Here is a 20,927-nt window from a genome sequence, read left to right as displayed (position 1 = left end):
AGGTCCTGAGTTTGATTCCTGGTTCCAAAAAAAAAAAAAAAACAAAAAAAAAAAGAATAGAATAAAATTTAGAACAGTGGCATTCAAAGTATCAGACTATGACAAAGTAGCTAGTGCTAGAATTTAAATCAATGCATTGTCCCCTTTATTAAGAAAATTCAGGGAAAAAAAAAGAAGAAAACAATAGGCTGTTATCTAGACAGTGTATCTACTATTAAAGAGCTGACATAACTGGTGATGGAAACCTCAAAGTTTGCCACAGACCAGTAACAAACCATTTACCCAAGGTCAATATAGTCATTTTTAGCTTAGAGGGTCACATAGGACTAGTTTTAGAACATGTTAAGTAATATTATGATTATTACCTTACTGTTGCCTTTAAAATCTTCTAGATCAAAATCAAAATGCCGACACAGTGCTCCAACAGTGAAAAGAGATCTAAGAAGTGCTGGTTTGTTTGTCAGAAGTGAAGTGTTATTTGGGTCCTCTTGGTGTTGACTTTTTAATTTGGAAATGGCACCTAATAAACATAAGTAATATTTATCTGTAATAAGCTCTCTATCCTTGAATTATTATGTTCAAGTAATCACTACTAATGAATTACAATTAATTTTTACTAATGGTTCTAAGTATCAAATATATCTTATCATGGGTACACCCCTTACAGGATAAAATAATTCAAATATGAGAAAAACCCTTAAATTCTACTTTATATAGTGTGTGCAAAGTGTACTAGCTATTACTTACAAGAAGATAAACTGAAATTATCATAATGATTTCTTAAAGGAATAAGAGATAAAAATACTGCTTTTGAGTATGGATTAAAAAGAACAGTCACCTTTTTTAAAGCAAGGCAGTGAACTTACCATAGTATCTATTGAAACAGGCCCACACAAACTTAAAATTCTGTGTCACTTTATTTACAACAGCCCCAAGACAGCTCACACAATGCTGCACTACCTAAAAGATATACAAGATGTTACTGTTTAGGTAAAATAAAATACACTATTGAATTTTTTTTTCCTTTTTACATATACTTGCTTTAAAAATTTAATAAAATACAGTGGAACTTAGTTTGACATATAATATTTCACAAGTTATCATTTGTAAATTACATACAAATCAATACAGAAATAGTAAACTGAATGCTTACAGTCATGCCATATTTGATGATAAGCTTCATCAGATCTTCTTCAATAGTGGCAAGGAAAGTTTCACTTGGATGCTCCATGAGTGGTACAACTAGTTCTAAGATTTTTGCAACGTTGCAGATAACCATGAAATCATTTTGTGTCTATAAGGATAAAATTCATGTTACATGAGTATCCAAAACATAAAAAGAAACTATACAAGACTTTATGTATTTGAGAGAAGAGGTAGGCTATTATGTAGGTGAAATTTCAGTTAAAAAGTCTACGAGAAAGGAGCTTTTCTCTTTTAGGCACAGAAAAAAAGAGCATCAGAGACACTAACAGGAATACAGATTCTAGCTCCACTTTTAACCATTTTTAACCACTAGGGTCACTTGATCACAATGCTAAAGTTATTTTTTCCTAAAGTGAAACACAAGTAAAGTCTAAAGGAAAGTATTTAAACATTAGTTTAGTATTCTACGAAGACTAGTACAGCTTTTAGGATCAGTGTTTTACAAAGTAGGGTATCTTAACCCTGTAGTTCTCAATTGGAGATGAATTTGTTCTCCACTCCCTGCCCAGGAATATCTGGCAATGTCTGGAGATATTTTTGGTCTTCACAGTGAGAGCTGTGGAGGGTACAGCTGGCATCTAGTGGAGAGAGGCCAGAAATGCTGCTAAATACCCTACAATCAAAGAACAGTCTGTAACAATGACGAGTAACTCATTCCTGTTAATAATGCTGAGGCTGAGAAATCCTGTGTTGATTTTTTAATAATAGATTAAAAAACTGGTGTTAGTCTTTTTTTATTTTAAATTTAAATATTAAAATAAAAAACCTAAGCACATTTTAAAAAATGATGGGACATCAAAAAAAAAAAAATCAAAAGGTACTAAAGGATTTATGATAAAAAGTTGCTTTCCTTTTTTTATTAATTTTTTTTTTTTTTTCCTCTGGTACTGGGAACCGAACTCACGACCTTGCGCTTGCCAGGCAGGCGCTTTGCCGCTGAGCTAAATCCCCAGCCCCAAAAGTTACTTTCCACCTGTTTTCCACCCACCCAGTTTCACTTCCAAAGTCAACCAAAGTTACTAGTTTTTTTGTGCAGTGAGGTTTCCCACGTGTTTTTAATCTAGCCAATTTACCATTCCTCACTTTTAGCAATGGATTATTAACACTAATTTCAGATGTTTTGAGCTTCCTGTTTCACTGATTGAAAACTTGCCTAACTTCGTTCTTCCTATCAAGAGCCCCAAAGAATTAAATAATTTTTCAAAATACAAGATAGACATTCTCCTCTAAATCCTGTCATTTCCTTATCTTCCACCCAAACCCCTTTAAGAAAAGGGAAGAGGTCTAGGGATTAGGTGAGCTTTTCTTGAATAAAGTAAGAGAACCATTCTTAACATTATATTTTAAGAATGTGGGTAGTATTTTCTTTATCTTGTTTAAAGAATATCCTGGCAAATCAGGTAAACAAAGGATCTTAAAATCTCAAAGAAAAATTTAAAAATGATAGAGACCATGAAAAACAATGAGCAGCCGAACATAAGAAATAGTTGAAAGGAATATAATGTAAAGTGGTTTGATATTAGCTAAAAAGTTTAAATTATTTGAAGTTTTCAGAATCTGAATAAAGATCCAAAATTCAAATAAAATGGGTAAAAGATACAAAGATTATACAAAAAATCAAGTCACAGAAAAACAAATCCTGTTGTTCAGTGTCATGAAGGAAGCTAGCATGGTGACACACCTGTAATCCCAGCACTCAGGAGGCTGAGGCAGGAGGATTTGCTATGAGTTCAAGACCTGCTTGGGCTACAAAGTGAGTTCAAGGCCAGCCTGAACTGCACAGTGAAACCCTGTGTCAAAAAGGCAAAACAAAAAACAAAAAACAACCCAAGTATCATGAAAGATGTTCAACATTCTTAGAAGTCATGAAAGGAAGTAGAAGCAATAATGATTATTCTTTTATATCTATTATACTGGCAAAGCGTACAAAAAGAATTTTTGTCATACATAGCTCATACACAGTTTTTCCAGCAATACACAGTTTTTCACCAGTAATACATACACAGCTTTTCACCAGTAATCGGGTCATACACAGTTTTTCACCAGTAATTGGGCAAGATCTATATAACACCCTCCCCAAACACGACATTCTTTCATTCTAGCAAGTTCATTTCTAAGAATTTCTTTCAACAAAATGAAGACAGTTTAAATTACATGAATAGTGTTATGGTTTGGATCTTAAAGGTCCTCTACAGGGCATGTGTTGATGGCTTGGTCACCAGTCTGTGACTCATGGGAGGTGGGAGAACTTGTAGTAAATGGGGTCTAGCAGAAGGAAGGAAGGTCATTGAGAAGATGCCCTTAAAAGGGGATATAAAGACCTGAGCTCCTTCCTCTCTGTTTCCTGGCTGGCATGAAGTAAGCAGCTTTTTTCATTATGTCATAAGGGACTGCCTCACTATACTACAGGCCAAAGCACCAGAGGCAACGGGGCCAACTGATCATGAACCAAAACCTCTAAAATCATGAGCCTAAATAAACTTTTCCCCTTAAAACTGTTTAAGGTATTTTGTCACAAATGGAAAGCTGAGTAACATAAACAGAAATGTTTATTAAGGAATTGTTTGCAAGGGCAATCAATGAAAATTGATGTAAATACTTGCCAAATAGGGAAATGATTAAATAAATCATGGGACATCCATGGGATGGATAATATACAGCTGTTTCAAAGAATAAACTAGGGACTCTGGGTAAAGTGCTTCCCTAGAGCCAGCAAAGACCCTGGGTCTGAGCTAAGCACTGCAGAAACAAAAGCAAACAAATTACCCTCCCACCAGAAAAACCAGGTTGTGTGAGATTAGTAAATATGCATAGCAGATATATATTACATAATTCAATTTTTTTATAAATTGCTTGTGTGTCTATAGTTACAGATGTATAAATAAAGTAAATAAAGATATTCCAGGTTATTCATAAGAGGAACAATAAAAGTGGGGACAGAATATAAAACCAAAAAACATTTAAAAAGATATCTATCATGTACTGTATGTCCCCTCCCCTGAAGTGCTGGTGAATGAACCCAGGTCACTGCCTGTGCTAGGCAAGTGTTCTACCACTGAGCTGTACCACAGTCCTAGATGGTCTCATTTAAATAAAATTTTGTGTGTATACATACATAAAAATATATAAAACATCTTAAAAGTGATTCTGCTTTAAAACTGTGTTTAAATTTTCCCAGGAAATCTGAAGTTTTCATCTAGAACTTATAATTTAGAAGTCTAAAATATCTGCTGATAGCAGCAAAACAAATGTAGTAAAGTTAAAATTAGTTCTTTAGAAACACTGGGAACACAGTATGTGAAATTTCATTTGCATTTGTTAAGTTTTTGTAGTATTTCAAACTTAGCATTTGGAACAAACCATGTAACTCACTACAGTGAGTTATATATATTTTAAAATCCCAATTTATTTGCTAGATTATTTTACTTAAGCAATGTTTTATTCACACACCTTATTTTAGGAAAATACACTTTATGTAATATTAATTTAAAATAATCTCTCTGTCTTTTTTGGTACCAGGAATTGAACTCAGGACCTTGCACTTGCCAGGCAAGCGCTGTGCTCCTGAGCTGTTATCTCCAGCCTGTAAAATAGTATCTCTGATATGATACTAAGTTTTCTCTATTCAATATGCTGCTCTAGTTTAAAACATATTATAAATGACAGGCAAGTCCTACATTCAGTCTCCAAAACATAGTTTCTCATAGACAGGAAATAGGATTCATTCACATTTGAGCCTAAATTTTATTTATGATGTATAACAAAATGGATGTTTGTAGATAATTTGCTACAAATACTGTAACATATATTTGAGCAAATAGCATCTGATCATTTGTTGTCAGTGAGAACGTAAATTCTAAATTTAAAATACTGCATGTTTTATGTAAGACAGAAAAATAAGGTAGCTCTATACTTACACTACATTTAGTGGTAAGGTACGGTTGCATAGTCATGGCATGTTTAACCATGAGCTGGGGTCTTATTTTGCTGAATAAGAACAAAGTGGTTATGCAAGCTACCAATCTTCCAGAATTCACACCTTTATTGTCAGAGTCTGGAAAAACAAAGAAATAAGATACTAAAATATGGCAAAACAATGGCAATTACACAGATTATTACTTCTTATTCGATACTTCTTCCTGAAAAAATTCAGTATAGGGCTCAAAAAATGGATTTGTATTTCTTATGCTATTAGACTTTCTGCATTTCTTTTTCTTTTCTGATAGAAATTATGTATACTAAAGATAAAAGACAAAGATGCCTCACTATGAAAGTGGAATGGAAGTTGTGAAGTGCATTGATGGTATTTTGGGAATAAAGGTAGTGTTATGTACAAAAGTGTATGGAGATGAATATATTAGCAAAGGTAAGACAAAAACAATTTAGTTAAAATATACCATGTTTTACTGAGGAAAATATGTGGCTGAAGGATGTTAAAAAATCAGAATGACAAATAAAGAGGGTGGAAAAGATGGACCAATGCTATGCTCAACAAAATACTGGTCCGTGAGAAGAAAATGTTAAGAGACACACTGACTTTTAGTAAACAAGTTTAACTTTTAGAGGAAATTATCAACTTTTAACATTAAAGGACAAAACCACCACTAAAATCTAGAATGGGAAAGAAATAGAACAAGCAAATGAAAAGAGGTGTGCATGGAAAATTGAAAAAAAAAAATTAAAGAGAAAAAAGCTAAAAATTATAAAGAATACCAACAATTTCCATATGTTTATCTCTTTGAGGTGACTAAACCCCAACATAGAACGTGACTGCAGCTGACTACTGTCCTTTGTCAATGTGCTATAGGAGATGGAAGTGGGTCAATCTTACGTGCTCTAAGCAGTAAGTATCAATAATGGTTTTTATATATTTTTGTTTTGTTTTTGAGAAAGGGTCTCACTACGCAGTTTAGGCTGGCCTTGAACTCACTTTGTAGCCCAGGCTGGCCTCAAATTTGCAGTGATCCTCCTACCTCAGCCTCCCGAGGGCTGGGATTACAGGAGTGCGCCACCACACCCAGCTTATATTTTAAAAATTTTAACAGATTTCTAGTTCAAGAAAAGAAAATTCTGTATAACTATAAATAGTATTAGAGATATATGTATCTTTTAAAAGCATTTTTATAATAGTTAAAAGCAACCTCATTCTGAGAGAAAATTATATGATTTTAAAGATATCAAATAATTTTGTGATGAATGCCATTTACTAAATACATATTAGTCCCTAGATTTACTTTTATTCTGTCCAATATAACATCTAAAAGTATATGCTGTTCAAAGACATGTAGAAAAGATGAGGCCCATATTTGTATTACACTGCTTTAGAATCTTAGTCAATCCTACCAATATAATCTAGAACGTGATATCAAACAGATACTTCAATAATGCAAAACGAATTTCACTGAACAGTGAAGTAGTTAATTACTAGGCAAGCAGAGCCCCAGGCAAAAATGAGAAATATGCCCAAAGTATTTTAAAATATAAAAATCAATTTAAGGATCAATACGTAAAATGTCTTACCAGCTAGAGATTCCTCATATTTAAGGATGTGCTCAACTAGGTTATCTACAAGTTGAGTACAAGCTTTCTTCACAGGTTTATATGAGGAATCCTCTTCAGACTTCAACAACTATATATGTGTATACATAAAAAAACAAAAGCAAAAACCCAAGTGTAAGTATTCATTAGGCAATACTAATATAAACACATTCAATGTGTCCATTACAATATGCTTTCCAACCTATCATTAACACTTAAATATTGAGGGCAAGTAATAAACAAAAATGTGTCGTATTTAAAAATACCTTATAAACCACTGATCTGCCAATATTTTCAAACAATTTTGGTATGAAGCATTTAAACTACTGTGTGAAGAACCTTAGGAGATGAGATACAGGAAAGGACCTTTTCTCCCTTACTCCAAATAAAAACAAAAAGGATCACTGAATACTAGCTCAACTACCTTCAGCAATTTTAAACTGTAACTACATCTGAATTACACCTTAAACTTTGTAATTATAAAACACAAGGGTAGATTTCTGTGTTATCTGTTGCTAAATTAATAAACAATGCCTACAAAGTATTATGAATAATGAGATGGGACTAGAGGTCAGTCTGACTATAGTCAAAAATAAAACCAATCTTTTAGAATTGTAGGTCAATGGAAAAATCCTTTAAAGTGTGTTTGTTTTGCTAATAATGATTAGATAATTCTGGAGATGTTAAAGAAATCAAAATTTGCATTTGAGTTGTGTGAAGACTTCTAGCACTGTCAGATGTAACTTTGTGCAGTAATGTGAATTTTCTATATTGTGCTGTCCAATATGGTTGCCTTGAGTTACAAGTGGAAATACGTTCAATATGATTGAGGAACTAAAATTAAATAAAATTAAATAATTAATTTTGGGTTTTTAAAACTGGATCTATGTAGCTCAGGTTGGTCTGGAACACATAATGATCCTTCTGCCTTAGCCTCCTGTGTGCTGGCTTTTATAGGCACGTGCCACCATGCCCAGCCTGGTTTTGTGATTTGTTTAAATCACTCCCTACCCAAAGGCCAAAAATATATATTTATCTATTATTTTCTTCTAAAAGTTGTAAAGTTTCCATTAATCTACATGAAGTTGATTTTTGAGTTGAAGTAGTAGTAATAATAATAATGATAGTAAAAATCCTCACAGATGGCCAATTGTCCCAAATCCTTTTTACTGAAAAGTCCATCTTTCTCCCATAGTCTGCAATGCCACATCTTATACAAATATTTGGACACCTGTTGGCCTGGGCCCCCTATCTTGTTCTACTATCTGTTTAGCACTAATCTATTTGTTATTCTATCTCAATTACCGTATCTTTAAACTTAAGTTCTGAGTTTATAAGGCAAGTCAATACTCTGGCTTCTTCAAAGTGCTATAGTTATTTTCAGCTTGTCTTTATATTTCCACCTAAATTTTATTATCATTTTGACATGTGATAAATATTTCTTGTTATTGCTTTTGAGAAAATCTTTTCAATGTTTTGCATGCTTTTCATCTTAAATTTTATTGTTTTTTCTCTGTCAAATTAAGGGATTTGTATTTTATGTCATTATTCGAGGGTATTAAATTTTTAAAAAGCACATATCTCAGCTGTAAAATGGTGGCATATCCCTGTAATGCCACAACTCTGGGAGGATGAGAAAGGAAGCTCACAAATCTGAGTACAGCCTGGGCAGTTTAGTGATACCTTGTCTCAAACATAAAAAATAAAAAGGTTGAGGGATGTAACTCCTAGCTCAGTGCAAAGGCTCCTGGTTTAATCCCTAGCACTATGGGGTAGGGTGGTGGTGGAACCAAGTACATATTTCTAGTTCTATCCTCTGAAAATGTCCACAGCTACAATGATCAGCAATGAACATCCACATCCACAATAATCCACCTAGATTATTCCAACTAATTATTATGAAGGCTCTGGGAAAATGGCTAATTTTACATTGGGGCAGAAATGTATAGGGTAAATCTGTGACAGATGTACATATGCCAGAAAACAGGCTATGGACGAGTTCTACAGTACTATCAAAAGGATGCTGCTATTGATGCATAACATACTGCTATTATGGTAGGTTGGTCAGTTGGTCTCTCTCTTATGTATATATATAATAGAATTTTTGGTAACTTTAGCTGTGCTATAAACTTTGGGAAAAGTATGAAGTTTACCATGTTCAGTTGGCACTGTACAGAAATTAATGGTCATTTTGGTCTAGAAATGCTAAGTTTTTTTACCATTTGCACAGGGGTAACACACTCTATTAAATATGTAAGGTCTTACCTATGTGGGTTTGATTACAAAAACTAATAAAATATTCTCTAATGAACACAAGGGGGACAATTTGAATGTCAAAAAGAATCATAATTGTGATTCATTAAAACATCATATACATGGAAGTCTTCCAGTTCACACTGATGCTAAAAAATGAACAAATTCATTGGTTTCATCTGAAGTCTGATAAAACTCATTTTGAAGACTGATAAGTAGTAATGAAAAGGAATCAAGTGCTTTTCCTACTGTTTTTGTACAAACAGTATTTTCATAGGAATCAAATAATTAGGGGAAAAAATCTTTATGGTTCTTTTTAAAGAAAAAACTTCAACTAATACATAATAAACTAATTAGAATTATAACTTTTAATGGAAATAATGGATCTAGGCAATAATCCACCAAAATGGAAAAACTTTATACAGAGGCACTAGGGTGACAACACCTAAACTCAAAGATAAATCACTAAAAACAGGACAGATGTCAAATGCCTCTTGACGTGATGCAGTATGACATTCGACAACACCTATGAAGTATTTGTGTCCCCTAACCTAAAAATCCAATTTGATCTTATTAAGCCTCCAGATCTAACCAAATATTCACAGGAGAAAAGGTAGGTACAGCAACAATTTCAATGGCCCTAGAAGAGATCAAAGAAATCCAGAACATGGGACAATCTGGAGGAAAACACACAAGTGGCACAGAAATAGCAGGTAATGGGCCAACTCTTACTGACTGAAAGGCCTAAGGGTTATGTCAATCACAGCAACTGTAAACCGTAAATACATTTTTTGAGTGAGTTGGCCAAAAGTGAACATTGATAGATGTGAACATACAGGGAATATGTTGTTGTTTATCTTGACAAAAATGGTATGTTGTCATTATCTCTTAAAGACAGACACTAACTTGTTTATGGGTAGACTGACATAAAGTCTGAATATTGTTTTTAAAATATTACAGCAAATGCTCCCACCCAGGATGGGGGAAGGATAGATAAAAACAAGACTTAAAAAATGTTGACAACTTTTAAAGCAAATAAATACTTTTAGTTGAAATTTTCTAAAATAAATTAAAAATGTATAAGGATAAGCATTTCCATTCATGAAACTTTAAAAAATACACTGTTGTTTAATTCTGTACTATTAAAGGAAATTCTATATATTTTATAACATGACAAATAATGTAATTATATATTTAATGCAATCTATATTTTTTTTATAAATCTCCGTCTCATATAGATTAAAGGAATAAGATAAAAACATTATTGAGAGGAAGGGAAGAAGAATTTCAATCAGTGATTCAGAAAACTTTTAAACAGTCAATTGAGAAATTTATTAAATAGCAAAATTAATAAAAATATTTGAAAAAAATTTCTGCTACCAAAGACAAATACTTAACAAAGAACTGAAGAGGTTTTCAAAATTGTAAAGTCTATGAAGAACTAACTTTCTATTAAGTTTCATTTTATGAGATATCAAAACACTCACATTTTGAAGAAGCTGCTCAAACCAGTCATATCCTGTATCTCTGCATGCTGCAACCTAATAGTGAAAAAGGCAGTGAAACTATCAAAGGTAGAAATTTGCTTTTAAAAATATACTTTTGTTTTTGTGTAGTCTGAAGCACATGCCTTAGTTTTCTGAGTTAAATACCTTATTTTTAAAGTAAAATTTTTTTTCAGTAAAAGCATTTGCCAGTGTTATAGGATTTCATTCCAAAAATACCTTGGAAAACATTAAAGAAGTTAGTTTCATATACTGAGGATTATTATGGTACCAAATTTTGAAAAATAATTTAAATCCCACTACCAAAAGCATGTGAAGTCTAAACAATAAAAACAAAAATACTGTCTCAATCTTTTTCGATGGTAGACTTTAAGATACTACTGGAAATGTAGAAGGATCATGAAACTGCGTTTATAAAATTTTTCAAAGCATAAAAAGTACTCTAAATAAAAATAAAACAATAGTTTGTGTGTATAATAATAATAATAATCTAAATTCATATTTTCTAAAAAAGGTAGAAAAATCATTGTGTTTACAGTTTATTCCCCATGGGCTACTTATATATTTGTTTCTGATCTCTGTTGGAGGACTAGGATCTCATCAGTGTCTACACTGGTGAATGCCAAAAATTTGGACTATGAGAAAACATCAACCTCATCTTACTTATATCCTTTGAGGAACACCAGAAATACGAAGTTAGGGAACCAGTATTAATGTTCAGATTTAACTAAATATCTCATTACATCTCTCTCTTCCTTCATAAAATGAAGTAGCCTCTATTAAGTTTGCATCCAAAGTGGCCCCAAGACTTGTTTCTGTTCTTACCACATCAGTGATGTTTAAAATTTTCCTTGTCATCGCTTCTTTGTCGTTGTGTGGAGTTGGAGTAAACCACAGTTTTTGGAATGTTTCATTTACTAATTTCTAGAAGAAAAAAATTCAAATTAACTACAACAAATATGGCAAATTTTCAATCCCTAATTTTCATTAGAGCCCAACACAAAAATATAACTAGCCAAAACACAAATTACTTGTAGTTTCTGTATAAATTTCCTCACCAGTTGCTAGGCATTGTGGCGCAAGTCTACACTCCCAGCACTCTGGGAAGTAAAAGCAGGAGGATTTCAACTTCAAGTCCTGCTTGGGAAACTTAGTGAAACTCTGCCTCAATGAAAAATAAAAAGGGCTGGGATATAGTTCAGTGTATGAAGACCCTGGGTTCAGTCGCTGGTACCTCCCCCATCAAAAAACAAACAAACAAACAAACAAACCAACCCACCTAAAATAATTAGTTTCTCAAAACTATAAACTTTTTCAATTTGGTAAAGATTTTTAGTAATTTAGGTGATACTTCATCTAGCCTCAAACTTCTGAGTAGCATATATACCCTTCCTGTTGTTGATCAAATTTACAGTTTTACTGCTTTTACACTGTTTGTTGAACTTAAAAAGGAAAACCAAATTAATCATGAATTTAAGACTCAACTGTTAAGGTATTTATTTACTAATTTAGAAAATGTAGCCCACACCATTTGGAAATAAAAATAATTTTAATGTGATGATAAATTTTTTGGGTAGAATGCAATGTCTAAATGACAAGAAATGAACAGAAAAATAACCTTTATACTATTTCATCTTACCTTAATACCCTCTTCATCATTGACTCTTCGAATCATTTTTACACACATTTCTGTAATTTTTGGAAATGTTGGCTGTTCAATACAGATGTCTCTTAGAATCTTTATTACTCTTTTCCTGACACTGATACCAGTATCCTAAAAACAGAGAGTTATTTTCAAGTGTTACACAAATTGAGATGCTTAAAATGTATAAAGTCTAGTAAAATGAAATAATTTACCACTGGACACAAAACTAGAAAATAAACGTCAGAATTAAATCAGATAATAAACATAAAATTTTTAGAATAGTGTATGGCACTTCAACAGCATATGAAGTACAGTGATCTCTCACCTATAGCAGGAGTTACATTCCAGAGGAACCACCCCTCCTCCCCCCGTGACAGGTGAAAACCTGTGAAGCAGCAGCGTTACATTTATTATTTACATATATTTTAAGGCTTTATGAACCCTTCCCACACTCCTATAAACGTTTCCCAGTCTTTTATTAACATTTCCCACACTCATAAGCAATTCATACACTCAAACACTTTCTACACTCTTAAACCTATGCAATTTTAACAACATGTAAAATTCTATATGGGTACTTGTGTGAAGTGGACAAGGAGAGATGCTGAATGTATGGGCACAGTGCAGGACAGCAAACTGACTGATGCTACTATGGTCACTGAGCCAATCAGTGCCCAGGATACAGAACACAGTGCTGTGGTTGGTCACCCTCCATTCCATCAACCAACAGTGGGCCATATACAACCTTACACTGGCAAACTTGCACAAGCAGTAGTGGCGTACTGCATTTCCCATTGTGTACAGTATGGTATTCATCTGCTGATGAGACACATACTGTTTTATTTCAATTTAATATTCTTTCAATATATCTGAATTAACATTTTAATATTTCTTATAGTTTTAAATTTTTTAGGAAAAAATAATTAAATCATAAATATTATATAAATACCTACATACCACAAAATCCCACAATACAGTGAAAACGTTCTGATACAGAATTAGATATATTTTTTAAAACTCCTGTGATACAGTGAAGGAGCAATAAGTGAACTGTGATATAGTGAGGGACAACTATATTATCAATAAAGTATACTCAGGAAAATACTTAACATAAACCTAAAAAATCTTTGACACTAACTTATGGCTTACAGGAAATGGGAGAAACAAAGAAACAATTGAAACCATGAGGTTCATCAACTGATGAATGGGTAAAAAATATTTTTTTTTTATACAAGGGGGTATTAGCCATAAATAAGGCTATAATTGAGACATTTATAGCTAAATAGGTGGACCTTTAGACGTGAAATAAATCTGACACACATGTGTAAATATCACATTATTTCTCTGGTGTGAGAAACTCAAAGTGTAAATAAGAACCAAAATGTATAATAGGAATTATGAAATAGGAAGAAATTTTTGGTAAGGGAAGGAAAACTAGGGAGGGGGGAGGAAGAAAGGGAAAAAGGGAAAAAATGAAAAAAGAGGGATAAAATGGAAACAAAGCTCTGTAAATAAGGAGGGAAAGAGGGGCTGAAAGGAGGAGAGGCAATGGGGGAAAAAAAAGAGGAACAGGTTTTCCCTATGATGAATGTGAGACATATATTAAATGATATATACAGTATTAACATAGTTGAGTAACATAATGGTTTTGTGTATATAAAACAACATCTTTCTTTGGTGGTGCTATACACTGAAGTATCATTGGAGAAATAGTAAAATGCTTATAACTGAATTTAAAACAATTTAGCAAAACATGTAAATGAAGTATGTAGGTGAGTACATGAGTGTTCCTTGTAGCATTTCTAACGCTATAAATTTTCATATTAAAGAATTTTTAAAGAACATAAAAATATCAGGGATTTAACTTTGTAACATTATCAACTCCTAATGTGCAGTTTAGTAGTCCTGCAAACATTTTAGGACATTTTGGCAGGATTAACTCTCTCACAGTTCACTAGCTATTTGGGAATCATGTTGATTGTATCTTTCACACTTGTTTTTTTTTTTTTTTTTTTGGTTTTTCTCCGGTACCGGGAACCGAACTCACGACCTTGCGCTTGCCAGGCAGGCGCTTTTGCCGCTGAGCTAAATCCCCAGCCTCGTTTTTCTTTTTTTTTGAGACAGGGTCTTGCGATGTAGTTCAGGGTGGTCTTGAACTCACAATGTAGCCCAGGCTGGCCCAGAAAGACCTTAACTAGCTATGGTCTTTCTGCCTTAGCCTCCCAAGTGCTGGGGTTACAGGCATGAGCCACTATACCCACCTATATTCTTCACTTTTAAAAACGAACTGAAGCAGGGGCTGGGAATTTAGCTCAGCGGCAAAGCGCCTGCCTGGCAAGCGCAAGGTCGTGGGTTCGGTTCCCGGTACCGGAGAAAAACCAAAAAAAACCGAACTGAAGCACTAAAAGGGAAAAATTCTTCTGTCCTTTCTTAAATTGTTCACATGTCAAAGAAGATTCTACACCTAGGTGAGGCTAAAAACTACTCTGTAATTCTTAGCCACACAAATATTGTGATACGCTAATGGTAATAAAAAGCTTGTCTTTACAAGAATACCTAAATTTTGTGCACAGATGCATTTGTACTGAATTCTATAAGTCAGTATGTCTGCAATTGGATGGTGAGGACAGTCTATGGTTATTTCCTATGTCAATGCTTTCTTTTATTTTCCAGGAAAATGCTTCAGAGCCAGAGAATCCTATGACATATAAGAAAAAAATATCCTGTAACAGTCTTTCTTAAGTTTGTTCTTAAGCTTCAAGTAGCTTTTTGGCTTAACTGGTAGGTATCTGAGCTTGTTGTAATTCAGCTTTAAGGAATCACATAAAAGATCCAAAAATGTTCGTTTTATTTCTTCCAAAATGTTTTTAATACCAATGTTCACTTATATCTTACTAAGATAATTATTATTGTTTATGTACATACATATATAATTACTCTAGGTCTCAGTCAAAATAATTAATCCATTAATTCATATCATTTACCCAATGTAAACTGAAATCATAGTTTCTGAAAATAGGAATTCAGTTTTGCCTATGATTTGCTTTATGACATTGAGTAGAACATCTCTTGAAAGCATATTCTTCTTTAGAAGGCTGCTATACATTAGGAAGGATAAATATATAAATGACATATACCCAATGGTACCTGAGTTCATGAACTTAATTCCATTGTATTTTCCTAGCCTAACATTTTAAAACAAGATGTGATACTGAAAAGGCAAAATATACTCAGGAAACATTACTAAAATCAAAAATCATACCAATATTCTTTCAATCAGCATATCGTAATACTGTTCAGCAAGCTGAGGTCGGCAGAGGACAAATCGACCTAGTAATTCCACAGCTGCTTCACGAACACTGGTAGAGTTATCCATCAATCGTCCATGAACTCCTCGCTGCATATCAAGCTAAAAAAAAGGAAGAAAATACATTTTATACTAAATAAAGCTAGTATTTTAATTTGACTAAAAAACACAAGTAAGAATTATTTTGCTCTCTTTACCCTTGCTAGAATACTGGGGTCAACAGCAACAACCTCAGATAAACACTTCATGGCTTTTGTTCGAACAGCAATTGCATTCTCACCAAGAACTCGTAGTATCTGTCAAGCAAACATTGACATTTTCATAAATTTTTGAATATATAAAATCTAACAAAATATGGCATAAATATGTATAAAGCAACCAATATTTACCTTCTTTGGATTTGTATATAAGTGAGAAAAAGATCCACCACCTTACTTTAAGATTAGTGCATGTAGTAAACTAGGCAGTCTATATTTTGAGGTCTCCCCTGTATCTTGGCATTCTCAAATATCCTGCTGTCTTCTTTTCAAGAACCTGTAGCCCCACTAAAACTTTGTGACGTGCAACTTTAACCAAGTATACTTAGTATCTTTTAAATGTAATTTGATAATAATATATTTTTTATAATGTCACTCTACTTATAACATATTGTATATGTGTATTCATACAGATATATATGCATTTATCTGTAAAACAAGAATCAATATGTAAAAGACATGTAGAACAAGGATATTTTAACATATGTGGAATACAGAAACAAATGCTACTTATATTTTATTTTATTTTTTCACTACTGCAAATCAAACTTAGGACCTTGTGCTTGCCAGGTAGGTGATGTGTTGCTGAGCTATATCCCAGCCCAGTCTTTTAAATATCTGTGTTCAACAATATACAAATATCATACATTATTCTCTAAGCATCCACAATCAGAAAAATCAACCTCACTGTATAAGAAATTCTGGCTGCTCTTACCTGTGTTAAATAAATATCAAAGCTCTGGGCAAACGGCCTCATAGAGGCCAAGTATCGAACAATCAAACAAGCATCATCGTAGTCCACAGTATCGGAGTTCATCCTGCAACAAAAAGCCATTAAATTGTACTTATTTATTTTTGGTAAATATTTATCAAAGAAAGATGTCTGTCCATCTATCTAGCTATCTAATATATTTTCACTCTGGATCTTACTTTAGTGTGCTGAACTGAGAAGGTGTGGTTTTGATAATGCTTCTAAGAAACTTTTTCCGGTTTTCAGCTCGATGCATAATTTGACCAGTTGTTTCAACTTCTTTTGCATGATGTGTTCCTTCAGATGATTCTTCATCCTTTTGTGATTTCATTGCTTTTTCTGTTTCCAGAGTTGTGTCACGGAACCACTGGGCTATATAGAATTTACGAGAAAACTGGAAAGAAATTAGATAAATTTGAACTTGATGAAATCACTAATATTTCCAACTCATTAGTAAAGTCAAGAGTGCTTACAATCAAGAATGCAAATGTTACAGGTTACTTTAAAACCATTTTTAAGATATAAACAGGTTTTAAGAAAGCTAAAAAATCTGGAATATCCCAAGGGGCAATTTACTATATATGTAACTTTGTTAAAATATTTAATATCATCAAAAGATGATTTAATAAACACAGTTGTAGTGAGTATAAAATACTGCTATCAACTATTTAACCAAGGATTTATCACATGTAAAATAAGACAGATAAAGGTTCAAATATAAAAATTTAGAACAAATGGATAAAATGCTGAAAGTAAAACAGTCCCTCTGTTTCAAATCTTGCCATATTTTTGTGACTCATCTCATTAAAATGGTTTTAAACTTAGGTACACCTATAAATCTGTTCCATCAATACAGGTTAAAAACATGCAGTATGTGGCTCAATAATTTATTAGTCTCCAATCTCTTTCAATTGCCTATTCCATCAGTAAAAACCTAAAATAAATACCCTAATATATGCATATTGTTCATTAACACAGTTTGTAACTTTTATACATTATCTGTAATACTAATAGTTAGATACATTATATTAGATGCACAACAGCTAGGAATTATATTTAAAAATAATTATAAATAAAAATTTGAGTTTTTTAATATGCTAACAGATTATCTTACATACCTTGTGGCCTATATTCACTATGTCAATTACTTAGCCTTGTTTCAAAGGTAAGATATGAAAAGAGTACCAAATACTCCTCTTATCACACAAGTTTAGTCAGTATACAATGTTTGTAACTAGAATTCCATATAAGAGAAAGTAACCCATAACCATTCTTTTCTGACCAGATGATCCCTTGGTTTTAAAAATCTATAATCTAAACATAACTTCCTCTTCATGCTAACTCCCAGTTCTCTTTTAATCTCAATTTATTTTTAAAAAAGGGAGAAAAGAATCTTACCACTAGTGAAGGATCAGTTTCAGTGTTTTCATCCAAGTAATCCAGCAATGCCTTTTGCAATTGTTGAATTTCATCTTCTCCTCCTGAAACCTACAGAATAAATAAAAAGCAAAAGAGATATTTCTAGTGTGTTTTAATAAATTATCTAGGTATAAAGACAAATCTGAAAAGAAACTAATAAATATTAAAAATGAAAAGACAACAAACAAAAGGGAGAAAGAAAATATGATTTCTGAAAAATATAAACATAGCTGGGGTTGTCTTTATTTTTGTAAAATATATGTCATCTTTCTTTTAAAAAACTCATAGCTGACATAAAATGATCGGAATAATACGTTAAATCTTCAGAGGGAAGAAGCCCTTGCCACTGTCTTTGTTTCAAAATGAGATTGCCAAACTTAATCTTGTTAACAGAAACTATTATCTGTATATATATATATATATATATATATATATATATATCTTTAAGATATTATTCAAAAAGAACACTGTTATGGTTTGTGTCGAGATGTGTCCCCAAGCCTCATGCAGTCATGGGGACTGCTGAACCTAGAGCTTGTGACTGACTCATTGTCTAGTGCTGGGATTATGTGTGTGAGTGCCACACCTACCCTAGGGTGGGTAGCCTACATACAATATAAGGGATAGAAAAGATCTTATCTCTGCTTGTCCACTTTTTGCTCTTGTTGCTTTTGCTGTTTTCTGCCACCATGAACTGCTGCCCTCTGCCATGTGCCACCCTGCCTTGGAGCCAGCTGATTATGGACTAAACCTCTACAAACTGTGAGCTAAATAAATCTTACCTTCCTTAATTCTGGGCATATGGTATTGAGAAAAGTAATCAAAACAGAATTTGGTACCAGAGAAGTGTGGTTGTTGCTGTGACTATACCTGACACCATGTGGTACAAGAGCCTTTGGGAATGGCTTGTTGGAAGAGTTCGGAAAGGTTCAGAGTTGTCGCCTAAGGAGCAGACCTGCAATACCTCAAGCTGTTCTGTATGGAAGATTCTGGTCAGAGGTCAGAAGACCAGAAGGCAAGAAATCACACAAGTAAAGACCAGGTTTGGGAGGTTTCTGCTAGGAAGGACTGCATGGCTGTTGTGTGTTATGGCTTGGCAGAAACTTTGTCTGTATTTTGCTCATGTCCAGAGACTCTGCCTGAGACTAAGATTAGGGCAGCAGACTAATTAAACCAGCTGAAAAAATTTCAAGGCTGTCAAATGTTGAGATGCTGGCAAGGCTATTGTTGGGGGCTTTTAGCCAGATTTACCTTGAGAATCAAGAGCAAAGAGCCCTGCTGAATGATTTAAAACATTTTGAGTTTGGCCAGAAAGAAAGCTCCAATAAAGCTGTGGACTGCAAAGGTAGAGGTGAGAAAATCTTGATTGCTGAGAAGGAAACACGAGACTAGAAAAGATGGCCTGAGGGTATAAGCAGCAAGTCTCTACCCTTTGCATCTTCAAAACTGCAAAAGTGCAAGACTTTGCTTTGAGGAGAAAGCTGCAGAGCACCATGGTCTAGAATGGCGGCAGTCACACCATATGCCAGAACAGTGGCAACCATACTGGTTTCAGAATGGCAGCAGCCACAGCACCAAGATCCAGAATGGCAGCAGCACAGAGAATTTGTTCCTCAGAACTGGATTCAGAAAGCCCACTGATCCAGGCCCTCGATCCCTACAGCCAATAAAGAGGAAGCTGGTGCTGGTTTTAGGTGCATGCAAAATGCAAGAGTTATGAGGTTAAGACAGATTGCATCTAGATTTCAGAAGGCCTGGGAGGCTGGGCAGTATGCCCCTAAGAGGGCATTATGAGAAGCCATGAATGAGGAGCCAAAGGTACAGTGGAGACCTCAGAAAGTTTGAAAAGCCAGGAACATGGATCATCTAAGGTAAGCTGCAAGGAGGGAGCAACGCAGGCCTAAGAGAGAAGCCATGGGAGCTAAAACCACCAAAAGTGCTATAGGGGCAGAGCCACACAAGGCCTTTGGAGCTCACAAATTATCAGACTGTTTTGGATGTTCCACATGGAACTATAGGACTTAATGTTTTCCCTGCTGGATGTTGGACTTGCTTTGGTTTCATTCCTTTGTATCACCATTTGTATCTTTTGGAGTAGAAATGTCTATCTTGTGCCATCGAATGTTGTATGTGTTTAACTTTCTTTTCATATGTACAGAGGCTCACACCTAAGAGTGTCTTACATTTCAGAGGAGACTTGGGACTTGGACTTTCCCGCAATGCTGAAACTGTTAGGAATTTGGCAACTCTTAGAGATGGAATAAATGCCTTTTGCATAAAGAGGTGTGTGCATGAGTCCTTGGGGTATCAGGGGTGGAATGTTGGTTTATGTCTAGATATCCCCCCAAAGCCTCATGCAGTCATGGGCGCTGCTAAATCTAGTTTATGATTAATTCATTGTCTAGTGCTGAGATTATGGGTTGAGTGCTACACCTACCCTAAGGTGGGCAGCCTTCATACAATATAGAGGATAGAAAGAATCTTCTGGGCTTCTCCCCCTTTTGCTCTTGTTGCTTTTGCGTTTTCTGCCATCATTAACTGTTGCCCTCTGCCATGTGTTACCCTGCCTTGGAGCTAGCTGATTATGAACACAAACCTCCACAAGCTGTGAGCTCAATAAACCTTTCTTTCCTTAATTCTGGGCATATGATATTTTGTATCAGCAATGAGAGAAAAGTAACCAAGACAAACATCACGGAGGAGAAAGTTTTTATACTTAACATTAAAATACTACTTTATTTCAGATACACAGTGGGGATCTACTGACCTGTCTGGATGTAGAAAAGGACTAAAGGTTCTGTCAAGAATTACAGATCCAGAACTGCGAGTTAATACTCATGTTCATGGTTAAAGTTCTAGCTTTACCAGGTGAAAAGCCAAATGTACAGTTAAGAATACAGTCTATCTAAGAAGAATGTGATGGTTATAATAATCCATTTTTGAGGAGTGTGATGAAAATGAATCAGAAATTTGTTAGAGGACTATAAACTGGTTTACTGTAAACTTCTAAAAGCAATTTGGAATTATGTGTTAAAAGCTCCACAAA

At 34.0% G+C, this 20,927-nt stretch overlaps 1 protein-coding gene across 2 annotated transcripts in view; it reads right to left on the bottom strand.

Annotated features, from left to right (window-relative positions):
• Nipbl (Nipped-B homolog (Drosophila)) overlaps positions 1-20,927 on the bottom strand; it is a 174,558-nt gene that overhangs the window by 17,191 nt on the left and 136,440 nt on the right. For both annotated transcript variants that reach the window (XM_005386212.2, XM_005386211.2), the window contains exons 25-37: positions 17,861-17,950; positions 16,642-16,856; positions 16,427-16,529; positions 15,652-15,750; positions 15,410-15,556; positions 12,142-12,276; positions 11,328-11,426; positions 10,485-10,538; positions 6,727-6,835; positions 5,124-5,260; positions 1,154-1,294; positions 867-960; positions 366-520 (exon numbers count right to left, since the gene is read on the bottom strand). In XM_005386212.2, the coding sequence (XP_005386269.1) occupies positions 366-520; positions 867-960; positions 1,154-1,294; positions 5,124-5,260; positions 6,727-6,835; positions 10,485-10,538; positions 11,328-11,426; positions 12,142-12,276; positions 15,410-15,556; positions 15,652-15,750; positions 16,427-16,529; positions 16,642-16,856; positions 17,861-17,950 (1,578 nt within the window). The remainder of the gene's footprint in view (positions 1-365; positions 521-866; positions 961-1,153; positions 1,295-5,123; positions 5,261-6,726; positions 6,836-10,484; positions 10,539-11,327; positions 11,427-12,141; positions 12,277-15,409; positions 15,557-15,651; positions 15,751-16,426; positions 16,530-16,641; positions 16,857-17,860; positions 17,951-20,927) is intronic.

The sequence above is a fragment of the Chinchilla lanigera genome, unplaced genomic scaffold, assembly GCF_000276665.1.
Source record: "Chinchilla lanigera isolate Chin_1 unplaced genomic scaffold, ChiLan1.0 scaffold00025, whole genome shotgun sequence".
Classification (NCBI taxonomy): domain Eukaryota; kingdom Metazoa; phylum Chordata; class Mammalia; order Rodentia; family Chinchillidae; genus Chinchilla; species Chinchilla lanigera.
The sequence above is the reverse complement of the archived record's forward strand: the minus strand, read 5'-3'. Positions and strand labels throughout refer to the sequence as shown.